The 21,284-nt window shown below is 40.3% G+C and overlaps 1 protein-coding gene across 1 annotated transcript in view; it reads right to left on the reverse strand.

Moving 5' to 3' along the window:
• Positions 1-773: 773 nt before the first annotated feature.
• lrrc7 (leucine rich repeat containing 7) overlaps positions 774-21,284 on the reverse strand; it is a 35,103-nt gene continuing 14,592 nt past the window's right edge. Inside the window, exons 18-32 of the mRNA XM_063890593.1 lie at positions 20,912-21,023; positions 19,039-19,276; positions 17,129-17,632; positions 16,345-16,569; positions 16,008-16,236; positions 15,317-15,667; positions 14,877-15,122; positions 13,131-13,343; positions 12,169-12,336; positions 11,065-11,184; positions 10,687-10,888; positions 9,758-10,245; positions 8,799-8,891; positions 5,017-5,091; positions 774-3,953 (exon numbers count right to left, since the gene is read on the reverse strand). Coding sequence (XP_063746663.1) covers positions 3,852-3,953; positions 5,017-5,091; positions 8,799-8,891; positions 9,758-10,245; positions 10,687-10,888; positions 11,065-11,184; positions 12,169-12,336; positions 13,131-13,343; positions 14,877-15,122; positions 15,317-15,667; positions 16,008-16,236; positions 16,345-16,569; positions 17,129-17,632; positions 19,039-19,276; positions 20,912-21,023 — 3,366 coding nt within the window. The 3' untranslated portion in view covers positions 774-3,851. The remainder of the gene's footprint in view (positions 3,954-5,016; positions 5,092-8,798; positions 8,892-9,757; positions 10,246-10,686; positions 10,889-11,064; positions 11,185-12,168; positions 12,337-13,130; positions 13,344-14,876; positions 15,123-15,316; positions 15,668-16,007; positions 16,237-16,344; positions 16,570-17,128; positions 17,633-19,038; positions 19,277-20,911; positions 21,024-21,284) is intronic.

The following is a 21,284-nucleotide window of genomic DNA, read 5'->3' on the forward strand; positions in this document are numbered from 1 at the left end:
TGTATGTCCAGTGTGCAAAATCCATATGATTGTAATACTTACCACAATATGCTTTTTCATTGTTTTTTTGTTCTCTTTGTCTTGAGTCTGACTGACAAGCTCAACTGTCCCTCTGTAATCCAGAGCTCAGATAAATGTCAAGAAATAGATGAGATGGACGGATATATACAGGGATGAGAAGAGTCAGGCTGTTAGTCTAATGGATGGAGAGACAAGGGAGCATCTGCTGAGAGCTTCTACAGACTTTAATCCACAGAGAAGCAGAGGAAAATTAAATGTCCAACAGACCTTCTAAGGCCATTGTCATCACTCTCCAATTTACTTCCTTCAGCTCATCCACTTTACTGTGCCTCCCTTCTTTAGCCTACTCATCTCTGTTTGTTCTTGTATCACTTTATTCCTTTCTTTTCAGATATTTTCTTCTCTCTTCTCATATATTTACCTATTTCCTTTCCTGATTTGGGCTCCTGCCTTACCCATTATCTCTTTTTTAAACATCTCTCAGTAGAACATTGTTCCTAATTACTTTCTTATTTTTAAATGACCTATTTTCTTCCTTTCCATTGTTCTTTTCTGTAATTCCCCCTGTTTTTTGTCCGTCTTTCTATGGAAATAAGGCATAAATAAATGCATGGAGCAGAAAAAGAGATATCCCTCTTTTCCGCCTTGAAGACAGAGTTCAGTGCAACAGGAGGAACCCATATTACCAATAGTGACATTTTTATTATTTGTACAATAGAGACTTTAGTACATTATTCAAAACACTTCTTATATACTGAAAAAATGGTATGTCCCAAAGCCCAAAATGGCTCCAGTATAATTGCTGCACAGCATTTTTTCTATTTTATACATATATTATTTTTTGTAAAAATTGTATCTTAAATAGTATGTACAGATAGCGTCTGCAAAATGCATTCTAAACACATGATATATATTATATATACTTCTGCAATTACATTTCTCCGCATTAATACTCAAACTTAAAACTGGAAGGTTTTCAACTTGCATGTGCAAATAAATAAAGAAATAAATAGTTCTGTTAAATCGTCACTAAAATTTGTCCAACTTAAAACTCGACAGCAGTTCTCTCTTCGGAGGTCAAAGTACTTTTTGTCACACAACAGAAGAAGCAGCATTCAAGTTGGGTAGGTGTAGGTACTGCAGAAAGCATGAGTACATTCACAATCAATATGAGTCATTTAAATTGGATTTCATTCACAGCTATGTACAGTGACACCGCCCATTTGTTCAGCTCTTATGAAGTTTAAACACATAGAAAATGACTGTTTTTTTTATAGTCATATACATATATATATATATATATATATATGTATATATACATATATATATATGTATATATATATATGTATATATGTGTATATATATACATATATATATATATATATATATATATAATATATATATTTGTGTAACACAAATTCACAATTACAGTAGAAATACATTTTATACAGTTTTGGATAGTACATGTGTAGGTCTCCAAGTCATACTGTGCGTACTTCCATCCATTGTTATAAGTGTCATTATTATAAAATATCACAATTTTTGAGCAAAGCTAAGGTATATCAATATATTTAGAAAGAATTACCTGAACATGTAGTAAAAAATAATTATATTATCAAACTTTTTTCTCTGTTCTCATCACAATATCTTTGATATTTCAAACTCTAAATAGGATCGGGTGGGTACCTGCGGGTAAGAATAAGTCTCTTAACCCACAGGACTTCACTGTGCCATTTTGTGTCCCTTAAATTGAATTAACTAAATTATAATGCTTATTAAGAGGGTTGACACAAAATGGGCACAGGATGACACTGTCACGTCAAGTAAAAGCAAACAACAGTGATGGATTTTGTTTTGCTCTGGATGAAACATCAGATGTTATACAGAACAAAACAAACTCACTGTCATGAAACGTCTTCAAGAAATGTGTTGCATTCACACAAAGACAGAAAATGAACCTCTTCGCTTTTTTAAAATCCTGCGTTCAATTCTGTCATGTCTAATCAGGGTCTGAAGCATGACCATGAAGGTCAGAGTTTATTAATGACATGGCTCCAGTCATTTCTCTCCTACATCTGAGTCAACATTAAAAGGTTTTAAGGTGTAGCCAAAAGACTTTGCGGCACAGATCAGATCTTTCCCTGCTTGTCCATAAAGGGAAAATCAGATTTACTGCAGATTTACCCATTAAGACGGTATTATTACTGACTCTTCGGGATATTCTCTTTTCTCTTGTTGCTTTCTTCAGGGAGGCCAGATGTCAGGACTCTTCAGCAGAGTGGATGCTTAGATTTGAATGCCAGGCCAAACAGTGTCCTTATTCACTGTGAGCCGATCAGATCTGGGCCACAAAGAGGTAAAGCTCTGATGTTTCAGGCCTGTGTAAATACAACCAGAGAGGGGCAGAGGGTCCATTTGGCACAAAGGATAGAATATCAGTCGCACTGAAACTCAGTGCTATAATACATCTAGAGTCTCCTACAGAGAAGAGATCTCTAGAAGCCAACAGAAAATGGCTGGCTGACAGTGACCAATGATATGAAGAGCATGCTGGGATTTTATCATACAACTCAAACTTCTAAAATATGATGTAACAGTGCTGTAACAATACTAGCAAACAGGACTTCAAAATATGGCACAGTTATGATCAATGTTACACTGTTTGAGTGTGACTGGTTTTATTACAGAGGTTGAATTGTAAAGTTGGCCTTGAGTGTAGACAGGGCTTCATTATGAATAGTGCACAGAGCACCATTGCATATGTGTTGTGTATGGGGGCACAAACGTTTATTGTATGTGTGTGTTTTGCCTGTTAGCTCATGTGCATGGCAGTGTGTGTAAACATTAGCATGACTTGCTCGGTAGATGGCACTGTAGGACAAGTTAAGCTCTGCTGAAAATGTCAATGGGCCAAGCCTCAGGAGTATTGCTTAAGCTTTTTCAGCATAGCTGTGCAAGCAAGACTTAAAAAAAAAGAAAAAAAGAAAAACGATTAGCAGTAATGAACTATCAACAGTGTTTTCTTTACATAAAAAAAAATCAGTGGTATATTAAAAAATTGTCCATTTGGAGAAATAATCCCTGTATGTTCATAAGAGAGGATTCAGAATGTGGTTTATCAACAATATTTATATTATTCATAAACTTTTAAGAGCTGTCATTCCAGGCCCCAAGGAAAGTGCAGCTCTTAAAAACTGCAGCTTTATATATGTACACAAGGCAAAAATTCCTAAGTTTTCTGTACACTGGAGGAAATAATACCTGCAAAACAGAACAGAAGACAGCTGAAAAGAATACAAAAAAAACCTGAAAACAAAAGATGAAAGAGAACCAACAGAAAACAAATGAAAGAACAGAAAGCAAAGAGAACAAAGCTCAGAAGAACGTTGAGGAACAAGGAAAGTGGATGATGTGCTACACCAAACAAAGTTTTTTAAATCGACGGCAAAATGAATGGCAGTGGAGAAAAGCAAAAATACAAAAAACAACCGTAGACCCTGAATGATCAAATGCCTAGTTAACAAACCACAAAATCCAAACTGCAGCAGCCCTGTAGGAACTCAAAGTGTCCTCTTGTGGTCTGTCCAGCCGTCAATCAGGTCCCTGACTGCCGGTAGACAGAGGAGCCGATATGTTTCCTATTGTACATTTGGCACTAGTATTTGCCTTTGGTCCAGCAATAGGCAAATAAATGTCTGTGTTCCCCTAAAAAGGTAAAAAAGGCGGCTCATTTTTCAGTTCCACAAGCCTCCAGCGGAAGGCAGGTGGGATGGCATGGGATGGCGATGAGCAGAGTAGAAGCGTTGTTGTTGTGTTTGTTTGTTATAAAACTATTTTTCTCTCAGAACCACCAAGTCCACAGTCCGCTGGAAACTCTTCAGCAGAGAGACGGCTGTCTCGTGCTCCATGTGTAAAAAACTATGTCCGTTAGCCTGCAAGGCAAACACGCAGCACGGTCAACAGCATGTGTGTGTGTGTGCAGGTATGTATAGAGGTATGTGTGCTGCAGAATTCCCATACATATGTCTATATGTGTGTGTGGAGGGATGGAGGGTCACTGCCATCACTATCTCAGTAACACATCACTGTTGGGGAAAAGAGAGAGAAGAGGAGGAGCTACACAGTCATGCTGTAGAGAGAGAAGGGGTAAAGACAAAAAAGGGCTTTTAGATGAGTTCATCCAGCTAAACTGTACATCTGTGGAGAGAAGATGAAGGGGGAGGAGAGAGGGGAGGAAACATATGAGGAACAGGGGTTGAGGAGGGGGGTGGGATCTGTCATTGTAGAGTATTTGTCTCACAATACAATCTTTACCAGTTGGGCTTATTTTCAACAGCACTTCAACAGCTACCATTAGGTTATAAATAAAGAAACACATTTGTGTTCAGTGTTTATTGATTCATATCGACTGACCTACATGGGAGAGGTAAGTTATTTTAATAGCTTTTTGTTAAGATAGTGTCCCTGGAGGATATATTTAAAATATACCGTTTGCTTTTTCGAAATAAATGTAAAAGGTTGCTAGTGTTTAAGGCCACATCTTATCCAAAGTTACTGCAAATAAATAGCAATTACAATGAGTTAATGTAAAAGGGTTTAATATTTTGAACAGTTATTTTTATTAAAAAGCAATCTTCTGATTATTTTCTGGATAAATCGTTTGTTCTATAAATGTCATTATGTATTGAAAGATGCATCCTAGTTCCTAAAAGTCCAAGGTGGGGTCTTTAAATGTCTTGGTTTGTCAGTCCAAACCCAAATATATTCAGTTGAATATGATATAGAATGAACAAAAGTAGGACATCTCCATATTTGAGAAGCTGAAAACAGCATTCTCTGCCGTCTTTGTAGACTAGTCCTTACAGGTTAAGAGTAAGAATTCCTCTGTTTGTTCCTATCAAATGCTTTTTTTTTAAATAAGAGAAGGGTTGGGAGAGTTCAGAAGGGAGAGGGGGCAGGATCTGGCCCGTTTGATGATGAGTGAGAGGATGTTACCTGCAGAATCTTGTCTCCGGGCTGCAGGGCGGAGTTGGCGGGCCCGTCATGCTGTACCCTAGTAACAAAGATACCCTATAAGTCAAAATGATACACCGTTAGGACAACACAGGGACACGATGGTTTAGAATCTTTGCCTTTCTCATTTCATTATCCAACCCCCCAAAAAGAATCATCATATATCAGCCAAAAATATATGGGATGTTCACCAATGCATGTTTTAAATTTAGAGAGGCATGCAAAATGTGATATTTAACTGTTTTAAATATAATTTACAGAGGCTGACTGATACACTTCCCACAAAAGACATCGATTTACACATGTCAAAATGTTTATTTTTTTCTATTTATAGGGATAGGTACCTGGCATATGGATGATGTTAAAAGTGGAATAGATTTGCTGTAAATATATAAATAGAGCAAGAAGAATAGGTGTGGATAGGTATAGGGGGTTACTAACTAAGGAGGAAAAGTAAGAAGCGGGGAGTGTAGAAGATATTCATCCCCCATATTTTCCCCTGATAACCCAAGGCAGAGATTGTAAAAACACCAACATCTTTTCACCAGGAGCTGAAAGATGTTTTTGAACACAGAAAGTGTCGGACGATGCGGCTGTGTCGACTCAGTGTGGTTCAACAGGTTGTGCGTATTGAACACACAAGAATGAGCTTAACAGAGCAGGTTAACGGGAAGATGTGGTAGTGACAGTGCAGTGGCACCTTCATACCACAGTCTGTGAGTGAAAGTAAGAACAAACACATATATTGCATGTTAGAGAGGTGTGTGTTAGAAGCATTAGTTTTGGTACCGTTTATGGTGACATTTGCATTTGTACAGTGAGCCCCATATATATACAACCAGATGGTTAATTGTGTTTGGTATGGGATAAGTATAATCAATTAATGCCAGTTAAATGTGCTGGTTAAAAGGAATATAGAGCTCACTGTAAATTGTGATTGTTGGTATGGTGAGCACTTTGTAGCAGTAGTCACAACATTTAGACAGTAACACACTATAAAGCAGTTGCACATGAAGCTGCAGCACCTGCAAAAACCTTCCGTCTTCAAAATGTTAGATTCTTCCGGAAATTTTGAAAAATATGTCTGTTGTTCAGGACAATATTCAGGAAGAGGTTTTTGCAGCTCAGTGTTAACATATATACAGTTTTCCTAAAAAGATAGACGTTATCCACAGCAGCTCAGTGTGCAAAGACAGCAGGTAAAAGCCAGAACAGAACATTTGTTTTCAAACGTCCAGGTCTGAATGTTTGAAACGTTCTGCTCCTTAAACCCCATCTTCTCTTCCTTAACTGAGCCTGAGAAGCTCATACAACAAAGTCCGAGATCCTGGTTCTGATACAAGAACTGAGTCAACATCTCCACTTGCTGAATCCTAATCAGCCAGAAGTGAAACTGACCCGGCGGCTTGAAGTTTAAAGTTGTCTTTTAGTACAAATTGAGAAGATCATGTATTATTTTTCAGAAACCTGATATTGGCTTGTGGCAGGATTTCCAAAAACTGAGAAATCGTGATGGATCTAAACTCTAAAACAACTTGTCGGATTCAATATGACAAGGAATTGTTCTGAGAAGTTTGTTTGGTAATATCAATTGATATGAATCACTTCTTGCAATATTTCTTGTCTCTATAAAATAATCAATTGCAAAGATTATTTCTTTGAGAGATCACAATCAGGCCAAGATTATTTGGTGCTAAAAAAAGAAAGACATTTATAGAAAAATATAGTTAAATATTTTTGGAAATAGTATGAAACGAATTGATTCTGTTGAGTCTAGGATTGTTTGTAGGAGTCATTTCAACACATAAGCATTGTATATTGTGAAATATTGCAGCTACAGTATGTTTAAAAATCATGAAGTATGGTCTTCATTTTGATGTTTGACAGAAATAAAGTCTGAGAAAATTTAACTGACATTGTTGAAGCCATTTTTAAGTTAATGCTGCTCATGCAGTATTTTAGTATTTGAGAATTAGGTAAAAAACACAGCATAGCTAGGCTACAAGTGTGCTCTCCAGTCGAGATAATTCAGAGGACAGTGCAAACAACACACCGACCACTAGGTAGAGCCACAGTGCTGCAGAACAGCCACTGCTGTAGTAGAACATGGATGTAGAATTCAGTAAGTCAAGCTGTTTGGACACAGCCCTATTCCATACCAGGGCTCAGGTCTGCATTTAATACAACGTATACATTCTTAAGCTTTGTAATACCTTATATGACAGAAATAAGAGGGGTCAGAAAATTTGATGAAACCAAAATCAAAGGCGTTGTTATGAGTTTGAGTTGCCAGCCGTAAAGAAGTAACTTCACATGTTTGATGGAAGTTACAAGAATAAGATGATTAAAATTTGATTTTGGTAAACTGACTTATAATATCTGCTTTATCACGATATGTAACTTGAAGGCAAATATCCTCAATGTGTGACCGATGTGGTGTGTTGGGCAGACATGGAGCCAGACATGTGCAAACTTCTCCTTAGAACATTTAGATTTAAACCATATATACTTCCATGATTCTGTCAAAAGTCAACATTTGTGATAATCCTCAATGTACAACAGCAGAGTTAAACATTTTACTCTGATATGATACATTAATTGTATTATTGTATTGATTCATCCATATTAACGTGAGTGTATAAAGTATGTCTGTACCTTCAGTATATTACTCTTGTTTGAATATACTCTATTTGTAATTTAATTACTTGACAAAATATGAAGGAGAATCACTAGAGTAACTGCGGAGGGCATTAATAATGGAGAAGGTGCTGCTGGCGGAAGCTTTACGGATTCAAGAAGAGATGGGTCTGATTAAATAATTGCACGTGTCAGCAACTGAGTCGAAAAGATGTCTACTTAAAACTTAAACGAAGTGTTGAATTGACAGTTTATATATTATCACTTCACACACCCGGACTACTTTAACTGATTCACCAGTTGTCACAGAGGCTGACTCTTATTGTAGGCTTTCTATTTATAGACCAGCTGTCTCATCAGTTACTCAACATCTGAATAACAGTCAGTAAAATCTGCCATACTTCCTGTCCCGAGATGAAAGTGATGAACATCTAAGATCACCCACGGTGTCCCAGAACTAAAGAATGCAGCCTTCCTAAAATAGCTGTCAGAGCTCCATGAGTATCCTCGCTCCTTTAGTCAGACTTTAGCAGCATGTTTCTAGGACAGACTGCCATGTGCAGGAGGCCTGGGGGATGCGCAACCCCAAAAGGCTCTCGACACGGGCACGTACTGACAAAATCAGTCGAAATCAGAAGTAGAAATGATAAAAGACTTTGGTATTTTTGATAATAAAGCATCATGAGTGTACGTTTTCTTATAGAAAAATATTCATTTTTTGTTGCTTCGTTTACCAAAGACCTAACAGTGATGAGGACACTGTAAAGTTATTGTACTATCAGTACTAATAATATGTTTTCCCACACCCAGATGTCGAATTTCGATAATGTTCTCTAACCTGATGGTGATGCTGATGAGAATCATTTTATAATTTAAGAGATTTCATTTTTTTTATCACACCTTAGACTTCTTCACCCCTTCAAATGTATAAAATAAAGCCTTTTTTTCCCCCCAGAGTCTGTAGTTTAAGATTACAGACTCAAAGAGATTAAAAGTTAACCAAGTCAACCTGCTGCCCCATGGACCGACAGACGAACACACTGCGGTAACTAGTAGCAGTTTCCATGGCAACTCTGAGGTAAAGTCGGGAAGTCTGTGATAGGCTGGCAGGCCAGGTCGGGTCGTACCATGTCAGAGGGTTTGAAGGGGTTCCCCTGGCCGCTGATGCCACCAGTGATACTGAAACCAAGACCAGGGTTCTTCTCTATTCTCACACACAACTATAGAGAGAGAGGAGGGGGGGGAAAGAAAGACAGAAAAGAAAGAAAAGACAAGTGACGGTGAAATACAAAGATCATCACATCTCTACACATGCAACACTTAAAGTGGAGGGAGAGTGCTTTCATGTGACGAGTGACATGCTTTTGCAGCTATATTGGAGGTCCTCAGTTCTCTGGCAACAAAAACTAAGCCACAAATATCTTTGTCTGAGTTTTTCTGTTTGGCAGGGAAAAAAACGTGCAGGAAGATCAGCTGATCTGGGTGGTGTGAATGACTTCATGTTCCTATCTAAACTGGTACAGAGATCTCCATCTGTGAAATATCTCAGATTTAGAACTACGCCTCCGTGGCTTTTTCTAGACCTGCATCATCTCACAAACTGCAGCTGTTAGGCGTCTGAAGTGTTAATAAATGTCTCAGTTGTTTTATGTTTTGTGTCCTTTAATTGACATACATTGGCCTTATATGGACTCGTCAGAATTGACTTGTAACTGTCTTGACATGTTACGAACACATTAACAACAATAGTAATTGAAAAATGTACTTATTGGTTTGTTTTCCTGGTCCCAATGCCTGGGGAGTGGGAGTCAGCATCTTGATACCGATGCACAAGGCACCATTAAGTGTGTTTAAGAGATACAACACAGTTTCAAGTAACTCCAAGCCATCATCAGCCAATATTTAGGAACTGCCAATTTAAAAACCAGACCTCCAAGATAGTGTGCAACAGGGTAGCTGAGGACAGACAGACAGACAGACAGACAGACAGACAGACAGACAGACAGACAGACAGACAGACAGACAGACAGACAGACAGACAGACAGACAGACAGACAGACAGACAGACAGACAGACAGACAGATACCTGTTCCTGGAAACCATCCGTGCTCTTCTGGCCTTTAGTCTGCAACAGGCAGCGAGCGCTCTGAGGCCGCGGGTTGGTGTGGGTCATGACAGCCTGATTACTATGGACCATTCCCTGGTTGGTATGGACCATGCCCTGGTTGGTATGGACCATGCCCTGGTTGCCGTGGACCATGACCTGGTTGCCGTGGACCATGCCCTGATTGCCGTGGACCATGCCCTGGTTGCCGTGTACCATGCCTTGGTTGCTATGCACCATGCCCTGGTTGCTGTGGACCATGACCTGGTTGCCGTGGACCATGCCCTGGTTGCCGTGGCCCATGCCCTGGTTGCCATGGACCATGCCCTGGTTGCCATGGTACTGGGGGTTGGTGGCAGGCTGATGGGATGTATGGGAGGAATGGGGGTTGTACTGGGGTTGGTTCCCAGATGGGGACAGCGCCATGGACATGCCGCCACCGGGGTAACCCTGTCCAGGACCAGGATGGCCTGGAAGAGGAACACATTGTACTAGTTACATTCTGAAATAAATTGATCTACAACAGGTTAAAGTGTTGATTTGAGAAGCATTGTTGGTAGACGTACTTAAAAGAAGGGTTTTACACACCATTATATAACTACAACGACCAACAAAGAGTCAGGTTTGAAATCTTCCAGTCCCTCATTGGGTTTGCTGTAGTAGTACTGTAGCTGAGAAAAGGCCTGAGACCCTTCAATGTTAGTTTGATTTTGATCAGGCATCAAGTAAAACCTTATCTCTCTCTAAGTGATGCTGTATGAGATGGTGGGACTGATCCCCTCAAAATAAGGACATTGAATTAACGAAATTGTTTTAAACGGTAACGTACTTGTTTTGTATATCTAGATTCAACTCCAAAATACCTCTGTACAGGCTACAAATGAACCATTTCTAAATTGATTTCCATTTACCTTGAGACATGTTGCCTTGATACTGCCCTCCAGAAGGAACCACTGACAAGGGCATCCCTGGTTGGTATTGGCCCCCTTTGTTCATCATCCCGTCGTAGCCCTGCTGCACGACCACACGATGAGGTGTAGTGGACGAGGAGGAGGAGGAGGTGACAATCATGGTGTTGTGTGATTGGTGGGGAGTGTTGTGGGAGTGGGCACTCTGTGGACAGTGGAGAGGAGAGTTTGAGACATTTATACTTTGAAACAGAGAAACGGTTATTGGAGTCACGTAATTATTTGCATTTAATAGATATTAAGACAGGTTCCTTCCAAGCTTTAACATCCCAAACCTCTATAGGGTGGATAAAACAAGGACAACAAAAGGACTGCTCTCACCTTTTTCATGAGGTTGTCTGGTGGGACATCCCTCCTGCCAAGTGAGTATGGAGCCCACTGGTTGCTCCCTGACAATCCCTCCTGGTCATTATCCAGCATGGCAGCTTGCTGAGAGGGGCTCTGAGAAAGACACAGAAAAACAAGGAGGGACACATTGACCATTACTGGAAATCAATTAATTAGTTTAGTAATTTAATTCATGTATCAACCCATTGCTATCTGAGTTCAAGACAGGTTTGTGTGATTGTTGTGAACTGATACCATAGGGCTGACACAGCTTAAATCGATTTTTCTCACCTAGCTCTATATATGGTGTATTCCCTGATTATGGTGGAAAACACTTTTTCAGAATAGAATCAGATTTTTTTGTATCACACCTTCCTTTTGCACCAAAGCCTCTAGTCTCAACCCCTGAGAACCTGGCTTCATTTTTCAGCAACATAATAAATTCATGATGAAATAACCAAGAACTAAAAGATGTCTTTAGGTATTGTTCACAAGTGGTTAACCTTCAGTTTATCAGCTCATGTTTCATCAGGACTGTGTGAGTGGGGTTTGATTCCAACAGTCAACAGATTCTGATTCAAATGTTGCTGGATCCTGATTGGCTCAACTAAGTCCCACCCACTAAAAACTGTTCGGCACAAAACCATATTTTTACAAAGTCTCCAATTCAAGGACAAAACTGTGACTTTATTTTAATTGTTACAAGGGTAGTTATAAAAATGGTGGATGATGCGTCAAATATCTCCCAATAGTTTGCTAGAAAACTATTTTACGATGGCTAAGACAAATATTTGTTTGATGACGTGTTACAATGTTGAACATGTCATACTTTTGAGTCCAAACAATTGAAAACCAATCCATCACCAGAATTGTGACTGAGTTAAGGGCGTATAATACCCAGCATTTCGATACTCATATTAAGGTGGTAGGCAAGGTAGCTATAACAATCAAAAAAATAAAAGCAATAATGGCACCGATTTAAATAATATTTCATGGTTGTTACGGTGAAGAGGCAATGGCAGTTATTCTTCGTAATTACCCATGTGTGCAGTAATAGAAGCAGAACCAGGGTTTCATTGTTCTCAGAGGGATACTCACGGCGTTAGCAGACGGAGGAGGAGGTAGTGGCAGCCAGCGGCCAACAGGGGCCTCATGCTTAGTGTTATTGTAAAGGTTAAAGTTCAAAGTGCTGCTGCGCCCCTGGCCATGACCCCCGCCCTGACAGAGCATGCCCAGCGTGAGCGTGTTGTGCTTTAGGACACCACTCTGATTGGAGAAGACAACATCACATGACATGGGTGAATGCAGGGGGAGGGGGATGGGGCTCACACAGCGGGATGCAGCATGGTGATAACACACTGTGAGCTCCACATAAATAAACATACAACAAAAACACTGATAAAACAAAAACAACAGTGAAGAGTTGCTGAAAGCACAGAGAAATGTTAGCTCGTGATCGGTCAATACAAACAAAGAACATTGTGTCATACAAGCAACCCATTGGTGGATCAATTCATTCCAACATTACTATGTGGGATCTCAAATGAGTTATGCAGTTACATGTGTGGATATTTAAACAAATAATAAGCCCAATCCCTAATGGAAAACTGATAACTACAAATATCTATGAACATCTATGTATACGTCTCATTTTAGCGACATCGAAAAACCGCTTCAAAAATGTTGAAGTCAATTTTTGTTGTTTTTTGAAGATTAATAACACACTCAAGTAGGTAATATACTCAAGATTAAACTCTTTTGAACTTGAGTCACAATTCAAATTTTGTTGAATTGTATTTCAAGACATAGGATTCTTTTGGGCACATATCCAGTAGTGAGTGTGCAGTAGGTCAGGCTGACAGAGCGACAGTGTGGATGGGACACACATGCAGCCGGACACATCTGGTCAACCTTACAACACAGACTTACACGGATACAGACAGGGAGGGCTTCTGAATCCTGTGTGCGCATGTGTGTGTGTGTGCGTGAGAGTGTGTGTGTGTGTGTGTGTGTGTGGGTTTGCATCTCCCTTTCACTGTTTCTGCATTGCATTAACGTACCCTGTCCAATCGTTTGGCCTCTATGTGCCTAAGTAGCTGTTGCCTCCAATCGGCAGGCATCCTGGAGGTGATGTCTTCAGGCTTCTGTGGTACGCCAGGTCTTACTTTGATGGTGTCTTCAGATGGTTTCTCTGGGCAGGTTGCCAGAGTGTAGTCAGGGGGCATTTTCTCTAGCAGGGCAGCCATGGTGGGACGAGCTGACACTGGACGGGCCTGAAGATTATTATTTTATAAAGACGATAAGAAATTAAGTTGGACTTGAGAGTGATACAATTAAAAGCTGCACTTATCAATATATGGATTAGTGCAGTGTATATTTTATAACAATAGTAAAAAAAAAAGGGCTATTAAATATGATAGGGACCAACCCATTGAGGATTAGCACCAATTTACTGCCCTAGATCTGAAGCTTTTAGCATGGCTAACAGCAATTTGATGTACTTTCAGTCAAGGGCTGTCAAATTAATTAATTACTTTTTTTTTGTTGGATGACTTAATAAAATAAAATGTGAAAAAAAAGCTTATTGATGTATATACTATTAAAACATATTTTAAAAAATGTAATTTATTGATTTAACAATGGTACTGTAAGTTGCTGGGCATTGAATGACACTATCTTTAGTGCAAAATATATTTCTGCCACACTGTCAGCCATTGGGGGGGTTCCACATGAGGTGCTTTGCTTATCTGAACAGCATGCTCTCCGATACCTCACCTCACCTCCCATGTGACTATTTTTGGAAAGTCTAACTTGGTAAATATCCAGACCATGCTGAAGGGATTATTTATGCACGTTGGAAAGCCAGGGGATCTGGGGGATATGGCAGAACCAAAGGACACACCTGCGCTACTTTGCCTAGTCTGCTGCTACATTGACCTGGACCAAGGTAGTTGGTGGTTCTACTCAGTCGCAGTCATACATACTTTAATACCTCGATCCTATTTTACTAAGCAGGCTATTTGTCAGTACCTTCCATATTACCCAAATAAGTTTTTTTCATTTCAATCTACTTTTGTGAAGAGACAGGATGTAGAACTTCAGTCTCCAGTGTCAAAGTCTTGTTCAGCATTAAACCAACACCCTGTTGATGTTACTTCTGTTTTCAATCCAAATGCAAATTGTTTCAAAATTGTGGTCCATAAAACAAATGTGCGACTTTATGGTGAAAACGTCCACTTCTTTTATTCAGTCTATTCTGTTACTGTAAAAGTACATCTACTAATCAAAACTGGATTACGTCCTGGAACAACTTGTGATGAGGTGCCCTTAAGCAAGGCAGTGGATCCATACACTGCTCCCGCGGCACTGTATATAATAGCTGCCAAGTGATCCTTATATTAGAGTGTGAACGGACCAAAATAGGTTGATTGATCTAGGAGATCTGTAGAGGTGCCAGTTTGCCCTCCTGAGGTGTCCTTGAGCAAGGCACTTAACCCTCAACTGCCTAGGGTGCCTTACCATCTGCAGCGCCCTCGCCCTTGATTAATGTATGTGTATAGGTCTTGTTTATGCATGTGTGTATTTCGGGTGTAATGTGTTAAAATTACAACAAAGTGAAAATTATACTCCCCCAAAGGGATTATTTAAGTGTGTCTTTTAATTGCTTTAATTGATACATGCCTCACACTTTACAAGGGGATATTATGGGATTGCAAGTTAAAACAAATTAGTGAGTTTAAGTGGGACAAACATGCAAAGACACAGAGCTTAAACAATTTACATAGGCATTTCCTGTGAAATCTTACCTGAGATGCTCCATAAGTCTCAGTGCTGTAGCTCCTAGCCGACAGGGGGCGACGCTGAGTAAGACTCTTTGTTGGATAACCAATCATGGGCTTCTTTTGTTCCTGGTAAGATGTATAGTCGTCATCGTAGCGGCCGTTTCTCTTATTGTGCATCATCTGGCTCTGGCTGTCGGACATGTTGGTGATAGCAGAGTGCTCCATGGCGGAGGAGTAGGCCAGAGCCCGACCATAAAGAGGTGGGTCAGCCTGAGGAGAGGAGAAGGTACTTTAACTATTACGGACCTCTTCAGTCCACTGAAAATTTATTTTTGGAGGATGCAAGATATATATTTAACTGTCAGCTTGACTGTATGTCACATTGATTGGATCAATTCATTTATTGGTTTGTGAAACGTAAACACTGAAGATAAGCTTTTTTCTGCCAACAGCAGATCTCTTACCTGCTGTCTATACTGAGCTTCCTGCAGTGCCTCCTGTTGGGCTTCATGGACTCTGCGGAACAAAGCAAGCTCTGTGGAGCTCACCAATGAATCTGCTCTCCTCAAAAACCCTGGCCTGGAGCGCTGCGATGGGATTGGCTGCTGATGCTGGCTGGGCGGACCATCCTGGTTGATTGGCGATTGGGGGAAAGAAAACATCTCCAGAGGTGGATAGGCCCGATACCGAGGGCTCACCAGCTCCTTTGGTAATGTCTTCCCCGGTTGATTGATGTACTCCAAGGCTTTCGATGAGTGGTTGACATAATCTGGTGTGTTGGGGAAGGGGGGAGGGACCCGGCGGTCGATGGTCACCTGATTGGTTAGAGTAGTGACTAGTAAGTCGGTGAAACATTGTAGGCATTGCAGGCAGAACTTTCATTTTATGTTAGACTATACGGTGGGATAATGGAGCTGTTAGCAGAGAAGAGACAGATATTTCTCTTGGAGTTGGTAACCAAAGCAGAACAAAATAAAGAGAGTAAATATTGGCCTGGGTTCCTAACAATTGAATTTTTAATAAGTGACTGTTAACTAACAAGTTCACCCAACAGGCAATGATCTGTCAATGTTGTATTTACAATTTATTTCAGCTCCACTCAAGTGAACACAATAATCAGTCATTACAGGTTGAAGCTCGAGACAAGCTGCTGACCTGGGGGTTGTAGTTATGGTCGAAGTGATAGGCCTTATGTGGGATGGCAGGTTTTTGGTTCTGTCCCGACTGGTTGCTGCCGCCGTGTCCTGGGAAGATCAAGTCATCGTCTAACATGGGGGCGGACTGTGACCGTGACATGTTGGTCTGCTCCATTGACCCGACAAACTCTTGACGGTCCAAACTAGTCTGTTGTTCAATGGAGGTACTGTAGCTGTCCACAGGAATGCTGTTGAGAGAACAGCAAGAGAAATCAGCTACATCTTCGCAATCTCTTAACGTGCTTACTCAACATTTTGATACTCTTATTGTTAGGAAAAAATAACAGCAAACCTACCTGTAGACCTTGTAAGAGCCAATGTCAATCTCATCGATACTCTGTGACTTCTTAAACTTAGATCTTGTCTCCCTCATCATGGGAGACAGGCGGTCCGAGCTTTTGCTCATCACCACGGTCACCTTGTTGCCCCCGCTAACACTTAGCTGATCCTTCCTGTTCTGATCCCCTTGATTGTCGTGGTACGTCCAGCTGCCAGGCAAAGGCCCTGCACCTTGTTCCAGCCTTAGAGCAATACACAGGTTAAGTGTTATAATGATGTGGACAGAAAAATAGCTTAACGGGACAAGTGTTTTAGAAACAGAAAAGTAAAAAATAGATGACATTGTCATCTTATGCCTTGAATCAGGAATTAACAAGGGGTTCCATGAGCTTCAAAATGACACAATTTGCACATATTTTGGTCTTGATTATTATATACAGCCAACAACGCTTGGTTTGTAATACTGCAATTACATGTACACTCAGAAATCAAATTAGTTATTAGGGCTGCAGATAATGTCTACTGTCATTACAGATTAATCAGTTAATATATATTGACTAATCGAGTACTTATCTAGACCATTAAACAAAAATAAATGAATACAGGTTTTCAAAATCTAAGTCAAATTTAAGTATTTCAATTTCAAGTTTTTAAAACTGAGGAAATCAGAAATTGCTATATTTTGTGAATCTGCATCAAGACGGACAAATCAAAACCATAATTCCTTCACCCTTGGCTATCACCAGCAAGGTTGTATAATACAAATGCACATGTAAGGACCACGTGAGCTCCCTCAGTTACCTTTGGTCAATGTCCTTGCGATCAGGGTTAGGGCTGGATGTGGGCGTCAGGTCCAGTTTGGAGGGAAAAGCGGTTCGATCCTCCAGGGGGCTTGGGGTTCTGGTCCAGTTCTGCCAGGGATTCTGGGAAGAATGTCCGGATGATTGTTGGTCATTGTCTGGAGTGGAGCGTTGGTTGCCGTGGAAGGGAAGCGTCTGAGTGTCCAGCTCCAGAGGAACTCCTACGATCCGCTCCTGCCTGAGGAGGGGGCGCCGACCATGTGCTGACTGGCTGCGCGGTTTGGAGCCCAGCGGGGGGTTTCCCTGACTCCCAGTTGATGAAGGGTCCATAGGAGACTCCTCAGCATCAAAACCTGTGTTGTCGTAGTGAGGGGCCTCGGCCCAATCAAAAGGCTCGCTCAGTGGGCGTCGATCCCCACGCTGCTGCAGGGTTCCTGATGGAGGGGTTTCTCTCTGAGATAGCAGAGGCTTGGAGTCAATGGGTTTGGGGAATGACTGAGCCAGTCTGAAAAGATACAGAAGATTAAACACTAATGATGCTGTGGAAGATAATGAAAATGGGCAGAAATGTATTACATTACTATGTTCTGTATTTAATCTGAGATGGGCACTAGAACAGCGGAACTTTCTGTTCCTATCACTGAGGTCTCTCTGGAAGATCCATTTGGCCAACAACCATGTTTGTTGTAATTAATGTTTCAGAGAGCAGCCTTGAACAGGAAACATTACCGCCACTCGCAGTTTGCAAATACCACATGTTATTCTGACAAAGGAGCAAGTGTACAGTTAACCATCTGTACATCTCCCCAGGGCTTGTAAAATGACAACTTGAATGTCAAAAAATACCAAAGCAAGCTTTCAACCTGCAGGGACTCTTTAGAACAAGGAGAGGCATAAGAAGAGTGGGGACAATGAAATATGTTTTTGACATTATTATAGATGTACTCTGACATCGATAATGGAAAAGGTCACTGTCGCAGAAAATATATTTTCAGACCCTGTGGTGTCAGAGAGAAACATAGAAACAAATAAATCAAACCAGCTCTATGAAAGTAGTGACTGTTCTGACTGCTGAAAGGACTAGCTTAAAGTTATTCGGTCATTTTAAGTCATTGCATATTCCTGTAAAAAGACACTATTTCCAAGGTCACAAAGAGAGATTTTGAAATGCTGCGATAGTAAAAATGAGTCAATTTCCTGCCAGATACGATAAGAGAGCATTTCACCAGTTGTACCAACACAGACAATGACTATAAAAAGCAATATTTTAAAGTGTTTAAAAAGAGTATATTTATGTCCGGTATTTGAGGATGACCTGCTGTGGTATGCAAATATTGTTATACTGTACAGTCCATGGGCATAATGCTCAAATCTTAATGGATTGAGGCTTTACTGAAAACGCTGTTAATATGGTTCAGATGTGTTTATTGTTGTTAATAGCTGCAACATTAGAGATAGCAACTCAACTTCAAAAGACTCTTCGTCACATTTCAATGCTATATTTAACTCCAATCTGTCAAACTCCATCTTAAGTACAGTGCAATCACGATAAAAAGTCAGAAAAAAGGATATTTGCTTCGTTTTATGTGTTGGTGTAAAAAAAATCCTTTTGATAGTACAAAAGATGGGACTGAACAGCTTTGAAACAAAGGAGAAGAGAGCTGAGTGAGAAGATACAGAAGAGGAGTCTGCAGCATCCTAATGAGCCTCTCTGACCTTGACTAAGTGAGCGGAGGGATGAGGAAGACACAGCAAGATGGAGGGAGGAGAGGATGGATGGAACGATAGAATAGATGGATGAGGTAAATGATAGATAGAGGAGACTGAAGTGGGGGTGGACTGGAAAGAGAAGAAGAGATGATAGATTGTCAGAGGGGTGTGATGAAATTGAACATGGACAGGAATGTGTACCTGTTGGTCCAGTGTGTTTGAGGGGCCTGGTCCTTGCTCGGGGCTGGCAGGGCGGGAGTGTGTGGGTGTGCGTGAGGGTGTGCGTGTTGGTGTTGGTGAGAGTGTGTGTGTGAGTGTGTGTTCCCGGGTGGGTTGGAGGAGCCAGAGGAGCCCTGTGAGGGAGAGTAGTCGGAGTAGGTGGCTGAAGAACCGCTGTGGTTCAGACAGTGGAGCTTATCCACCTCCTCATCTGTAGACTCTGGACGGAGACACAGAGACAGACAGCTTGTCAGGGAAAAATGTCAAGTCCTTTTCACTCTGATAGCCCTCTTTGTCTGAAAAAAAGAACAACTGGTCTGTAACTTATCCCCCTGGATTTGATTTCTTTCATCAAATCCTTATCAAGATATCGCTTGCATTGATAGTGATCTACGAACATGGGAGGTCAGTAGTTTATGCGATCAGCTGATTTCTAAACATATGTGTAGATCTCAGGAAAACTTTAAATACATGGATAATTTCATTTACAATTTATTGACTTTGTCTTTAAATTAGATAATCTAGACACTATGGGTTTTTGCTACATCTGCCCAAAGCTATTAGCTTAATCTGTAGCCTGTGGCAACATGTTGCCTTTCATAAGTGAAATCAGTGAAACTGGAGCCCCATCAATTTGTATAATATTACATGTGTATATAAAATGATAATAATAATAATAATAATGATGCTAATTAAACCATTTGTTAAGCAAAAATGGGCAAAAGATATGAGTTATTATATATTCTTCTATTGTTTATTTCATCCAAACACATTTTTTAAGACTTCACAATTGGATCTTTTCTATTTGTTGTATTGTGTGATATTAAAAAGGAATCTTTTATTGGTAAATCAAGGACAAAATAAAAATATAAGGATTATTACAGAAAAAAATATTTCACAATTGTATTCTTGTGTTAAAGAAACAAACTAAATCCCAGCTCACTATTTGGATGTTTAAACTGAACTTCTAACGTTGAGATCAAAAGTTGATGAGCGCTACAACTACATCAGAAAGGGTATCCAGAATGATGTTAAGGCTGAATTGCATTGAATCCTGTAAATGGTATGTCACTGATGCAGAAAAATCTAATTTCTTTCTGTCCACGGTTTCTTAGCCCAGATTCCTGTAGCGCTCTCATTCTATGTGTGTACAATATTGAGTCCACTGCACTGACGTGAGACATGGCCTGGTTCGAAAAAACCTGGGTTTAAAAATCTTTATTAACCCACACTAGTTCTATTAAATCAAGAGCGCATCCTCATGAATCAAACCTATTAAGATATTGACAAACCAAACAAAAGACAGCTTCTCATTAACTTTACCATAAGACCCTTCAATAGTAATGTCACCAGGACAGACGAGCTGATTGAGTTGTAATCACTTCATAGAGGGCTCCCTAACAAAGGGGCATTACACAACGGAGCGCTGAATTACACAGAGCCACAGTTTGTCACAGAGAACAGATAACAAACAGTTACGTTCAGTAGACTGGATTAAAGCAGTCAATTATTCAAAACAAAAACTGATTTTGATAGGGTAGAAAAATTAGCTTTGGGAGCATAATTAAAACTTTAGCGTACCGCTGATGGAACTGAGGCCTTCAGGGCAAAATAAATAAAAGCTGAACACTTTCAACTGGAATTTAGATTCACTGTAGAGGTTTATGGTGTTTCCTCCCACTCTGAAATTAATCCGCTTACCACCATGACTAATTAGTGGACACTATTACAACATGCCCCACAGCGCTTAACAATAGACCACATTAAATTACTTTGTGTGTGCGCCCATGTGTCTTTACTAATGTGTTTGGGCCTTTGTGTGTTTCTTTTTACATTCAACAATATAATACAGTACCTTTCTTGTCCTTCCCAAGCAGCACCACCTTTGGTTTGTACATAGGGGGCTCCACCAGGGTGGGCCTCATGTCAGAGATACGGATGTCGTTGGGAGACCCGCCCATAGAGTCCTGCAGAGAAACAAAACAGGATTACATCAGGTACGCTCAGCACAGAAGCGATATAGCCTACTTAGTGCAAGAAGTAAGAATCAACCCAAATTAAATATTTTTTCACCCTCATAAATATTATAACCCTGGTACTTCAGCCAGCTAATATCTGTTAAAGCTGGTGTAGTAAGCTATACATAATCTAAACCACGGTAGAGGTCACCAGATGTGCTTGAAAACTTGTTTGAGTTGTCTCTTGCACAAACACAAGGAAGTACACGA

Source organism: Eleginops maclovinus, chromosome 9 (genome assembly GCF_036324505.1).
Source record: "Eleginops maclovinus isolate JMC-PN-2008 ecotype Puerto Natales chromosome 9, JC_Emac_rtc_rv5, whole genome shotgun sequence".
NCBI classification, from domain to species: Eukaryota; Metazoa; Chordata; class Actinopteri; order Perciformes; family Eleginopidae; genus Eleginops; species Eleginops maclovinus.